Genomic DNA, 5,000 nt, shown 5'->3' with positions numbered 1-5,000 from the left:
AGAGTGAGAGGAGGTTAAATAGAGAGAGGAGGTTAAATAGGAGAGAGGAGGTTAAATAGGAGAGAGAGAGGAGGTTAAATAGGAGAGAGAGAGGAGGTTAAATAGGAGAGAGAGAGGAGGTTAAATAGGAGAGAGAGAGGAGGTTAAATAGGAGAGAGAGAGGAGGTTAAATAGGAGAGAGGAGGTTAAATAGGAGAGAGAGAGGAGGTTAAATAGGAGAGAGAGAGGAGGTTAAATAGGAGAGAGAGAGGAGGTTAAATAGGAGAGAGAGAGGAGGTTAAATAGGAGAGAGAGAGGAGGTTAAATAGGAGTGAGAGAGGAGGTTAAATAGGAGAGAGAGGAGGTTAAATAGGAGAGAGAGGAGGTTAAATAGGAGAGAGAGAGGAGGTTAAATAGGAGAGAGAGAGGAGGTTAAATAGGAGAGAGGAGGTCAAAACATTAAATTATTCAAATGATACCAAAATCCAACCAAAACACAACAGACCTGACTAGAAGCCAAAGAAACACACAACGCAAAACACAAAGTATGGAACGAAAAGAGAGAAAGAGAAAAGGAGAAAATCATATTTGAAAATAAATCAAAAACGTCATCATCCAATCCGGTAAAAGTAGAACGTTGTATATTTATTTTCTATAAAAACCAAATGCACTGATCTTAGGGGGGCAAGCAGGCCACAAGGTATGGAGGTACTGGCATCCAACAGACAGGACGCACACACACACACACTGCACTCCTCAACCGCACACACACACAGGAAGCTGGCACGCCTCGCCACTAAGTGATTGGCTGAGATTGGTCATGAGGTGTTCAGTATTCTGAGCTGTCTACTCTACTGTCTACCCTAACCTCAGAATCTCTTGTGCGACGAGGTGCACTACTGTTGTGTGGCACAGGTTGGCGTGCAAAGCAGTAGTGGGAGGAAGGCGAGGAGGAAGACAAGAAAAAGGAAGCTAGCATGCAGACAGATCCAGCTTCAATGCAGGCAATGGCATGGCAACACTATTGCAACTACCTTCTGTTTAGCAGGGGGCTGAAGAGTAGGGCGTCAGTGTAAGATGCTACAGCTGCATGCAGACCAGTGTTAGAGTATCCCTCTATCTGGTCAAGCAGAACAGAAGCCTTGGCTAGCATTCACACGTCCTTCTGGCAGCACTACGGTCAATGTGTGAGTGTCCGTGTGTGTGTGTGAGTGACAAATCTATGCAGAACATAACAGTAACCAATTCATGTGCATTTGTGTCCATGATTGTGTGTGTGTGTGTGGTTGTGTGATTCTATTTGTACGTGTGTGTCGACACAGTGTTCCAAAACGGTTCCTTCCTTCAGCAGAAGAACACTTTTAGGTTCTAGATAGCACTTTTTCTCTCAGAGTGTAGGTGTGATTCTATTTGTATGTGTGTGTGTACCCTTTATCCACGAACTGACCAATAGTGTGCCAGAAGGAGCGGATCTTTCAAAAGCTGCAGAGAGGAAGCCCACTGGAGTCATCAGGCACACACATGATTCAACTGCCAATCAGAAGTGCATGCACTTGGGTTAGAGGTCAGGGGTTAAAAGCAGCTAAGCCCAGAAGGTTGGGGGTGAAGGGTCAGGGAAGTCAGGAGGAGGGCGGGGCCACACATTGGCCAACGGGGATGCGTGTAGGTCTGAGAGATAAATTACAAACCAACCTCCTACATGTGGCAGGTAGATGTAGAAGGATGGATGGAAGGAAGGAGGGAGCAGGATGGATACAGTGAGTGTCAGCGAGAGGAGTCGGTGGTGATTTGGTGATGATTTGGTGTATTTTTTGAGGGGCACGGCAACAGCACACCATCACACAACAGCACACCACACAGTCGGCGTCATGGATTGCATGGGACAACATGGGAGGGGATTCATAGTGCATTTCGATTGGATGGATTTATCATAAGTAGGAAGTAGTAGTGGGGGCGTAGGACGCCAACAAAGCAGAGAGGTTGGTTTTTAAAGAAAGCATGTAAAAAGATAGAACAGGAAAAGGAATCATTATGAAGGTAGTTACAACATAGTTACAACATAGGTATAACATAGTTACAACCATAGAAATGTAGTCTTTCTATAGTTACAACAAGGCCACAGAACTTTTGGAAGCACATTCATGCTCAAAAACACATTTTTTATTTGTTTTTTTTTGGCATGAATCTGCTTCCATCCAAAACATCAGTCAACAACAACACAATTTGAGTGGTTTTGTTTCAGGCTATCCTCGTGGTGACATTAGGTAAAGAGCTACAGATGGAATCCGCAGTAGGAGGAAACAGCGCCACCGTCAGCCCCAGGGCCGTTGTTATTGATGTAGTTGTGTTGGGTGAAGCAAGGTGGAGAGAACTGGGGAAGCGACACGCATCGAGGTCAAACAGTTTGCGGTACATAAACGCTGCACTTCTGTCGCACAAACAAAACAAAGACGTGTCGGTTGTTGGCAGTCATTCATTTCTTAGCAAATGGACCTTTCCACCATTTAACCCAACCAGCTGTAAAGCATGCAGCTCAGTGTACTGAGATCCTGTAGGACCTGCTGTAGAATGTGACTACGGGGAGAGTCTGAAACAAAAGTAACATTTAAACTACATCATGAATTCTTACCACTGCCATCCTACTACACACAGCGAAACATCTATCATACACAACACAGGATGAAGCACAATTACAAACACAAATATGTGGGAATAGACACAGACAAGACTTGACAACACAACAACACACACATAACATTGGGTTGGATGGCAATTTGATTCGTTCCAATAGACGACCTACTATCCACCAAAATGATATCTTTCAGCTCATTGTAAAGACAGTGGGTGTGTCCCAACAACCTCTAGCTCCTCCTACTAGGAAGCACGAGCCCACTATTCCCCACAATAGTAAAAGCATCAGATCTGTGTATGGATAAATTCAAGGGAGTGTCCACCAATGAAATCCATGAAGGGAAGTGAACAAGTGCACACTTCGGGAGAAAGGAGAGAGTATTGTGACACACCCAGTATCTTATTAATAAATCATAGATCAGCAGTAGACATTTGCAGGTTAGGTGTGTATGTGGTAGACACATGTACACACCACCACATACTTACTAATTCCCATCCCACTGCTAATTAAAACCACACACATAGCCTATAGTACTATGCCCCAAGACGCACTTACCCAAAATTCTGTCACCAGGATATCAGTGAAGCTTCCGAGCACGGAGACAAAATCAAAAATGTTCCAAGCATCTTTAAAATAATTCTGTTAGGGCACAGGAAGAGAAGACATATTTTAGCCAATCAGAGAGCAGAGAGACAGAGAAGTAACCAATCACATTTATCCGACATTGGACATGGACAGGAATGAATTTCGCAACAGTCAATCACATTATTGTTACAGAGAGACAGGGTGGTAACCAATCACATTGCTCCTAATGGAGGACAGCGACAGGAAGGAATATGCACTAGCCAATCACATTATTGTTACCATGGAGACAGGGACTAGGAGGTGCATTAGCCAATCGCGTCGCGTTTATAGAGTAACTAGGATAACATGCTCCAGTTGTGTCCACTAAAATAACCTGACTTATAAATGAATAATCGGAATAAGAAGCTCTAGCAGATACAGCAGGTCACTCTGGATGGGCGCGTGACAGCGTGTGACTAGCCTCACCAAAACCCCGAAGGCGATGATCTTGAGAATACACTCCATGAAGAAGAGGGTAGTGAAGACGATGTTGATGTTCTTCAGGACTTTATCATAGGTGTCAGACGCCCCATTATACTGAACACAAACACACACACAGGAGGAAGAGCAGTTATGTGGGGTTCATCTCACCCTGAGATTAGAAGGTTTTCAGGAAATACGAACGAGCGTTAGGTGGATGAACACAATATAAAATGCTAAGGGGATGAGTTCCCCAATTTACTAGACAGATGGCTCCTGGTAGCGTTGCGTTAGAATGAGGCCATCTGTCGGAGGACGATATGATCTCACCTTCATCATGAGGACTATAGTATTGAGTGCGATCAGACCCATGATGCTGTACTCGAACGGTGGGGACACCACAAACGACCACATTCGGAACTGGAAGCTCTGCTTGTTCTTGGGCATGTGGCGGGTCAGGGGCTTGGCGTTTATGGCAAAGTCTATACATCCTCTCTGGATGGGGGGACGACAGAGGAGGAGGAGGAGGAAGGAGAAGAATAGTAACTATACTTTATTCATCCATACCAGATGGAAATGTGTCTTCTGCTGTACACAACTCCTCCCTTATATACAAACACACAGAATTGTTCCCTCTGCTCTTTCCTCCCCCCTTTCTCCCTGTCTCCATCCCTCCTCATTTCTCTGCTCCCCCGGCTCTCTCTCATCCCTTTCTCTCCTCATTATTTTTCACACTGTAATCCTTCATCTTATCTCCCTGCTCTCTCTGTCCTCCCTCCCTCCCTCCCTCCCTCCCTCCCTCCCTCCCTCCCTCCCTCCCTCCCTCCCTCCCTCCCTCCCTCCCTCCCTCCCTCCCTCCCTCCCTCCCTCCCTCCCTCCCTCCCTCCCTCCCTCCCTCCCTCCCTCCCTCCCTCCCTCACCTCATTCTTTTCCAGACTGTAGTCCTCCATCATCTTATCCCCCTGTTCTTGGAAGGTGATGATGATGAGAGCAACAAAGATATTGACGAAGAAGAAGGGGAAGACAACGAAGTACACCACGTAAAAGATGGACATCTCCATCCGGTAGCCCGGACTGGGACCCTGATTCTCATAGGTCGCATCTACCGAATGCTTTAACACCCTGCGGGAGAGAGACAGAGATTAGGGTATACAGTATAGAGAGTGAGATTGAGGCATGTGTAGAAAAGAGGGTGTGTGTGTGTTACTCACTGCGGCCAGCCCTCTCCAGTGGACACAGTGAAGAGGGTGAGCAGGGCCCAAGGCACGTTGTCGTAGTGGAAATCGTACTTCTTCCACTCCCGCTTCTCAGCTTTTACTTCATTCCGTTCGTACACCAAAAACTC

The 5,000-nt window shown here is 46.0% G+C and overlaps 1 protein-coding gene across 1 annotated transcript in view; it reads right to left on the bottom strand.

Annotated features, from left to right (window-relative positions):
• cacna1ab (calcium channel, voltage-dependent, P/Q type, alpha 1A subunit, b) overlaps window positions 1-5,000 on the bottom strand; it is a 137,780-nt gene that overhangs the window by 56,055 nt on the left and 76,725 nt on the right. The window contains exons 29-33 of the mRNA XM_042305507.1: window positions 4,867-5,000; window positions 4,576-4,777; window positions 3,986-4,150; window positions 3,662-3,772; window positions 3,167-3,250 (exon numbers count right to left, since the gene is read on the bottom strand). The exon at window positions 4,867-5,000 is cut by the window's right edge and continues 4 nt beyond it. Of these exons, the coding sequence (XP_042161441.1) occupies window positions 3,167-3,250; window positions 3,662-3,772; window positions 3,986-4,150; window positions 4,576-4,777; window positions 4,867-5,000 (696 nt within the window). The remainder of the gene's footprint in view (window positions 1-3,166; window positions 3,251-3,661; window positions 3,773-3,985; window positions 4,151-4,575; window positions 4,778-4,866) is intronic.

This window comes from Oncorhynchus tshawytscha, linkage group LG02 (genome assembly GCF_018296145.1).
Source record: "Oncorhynchus tshawytscha isolate Ot180627B linkage group LG02, Otsh_v2.0, whole genome shotgun sequence".
NCBI lineage: Eukaryota > Metazoa > Chordata > Actinopteri > Salmoniformes > Salmonidae > Oncorhynchus > Oncorhynchus tshawytscha.
Note: the sequence above shows the minus strand (reverse complement) of the source record. Positions and strands in the feature narration are given on the sequence as shown.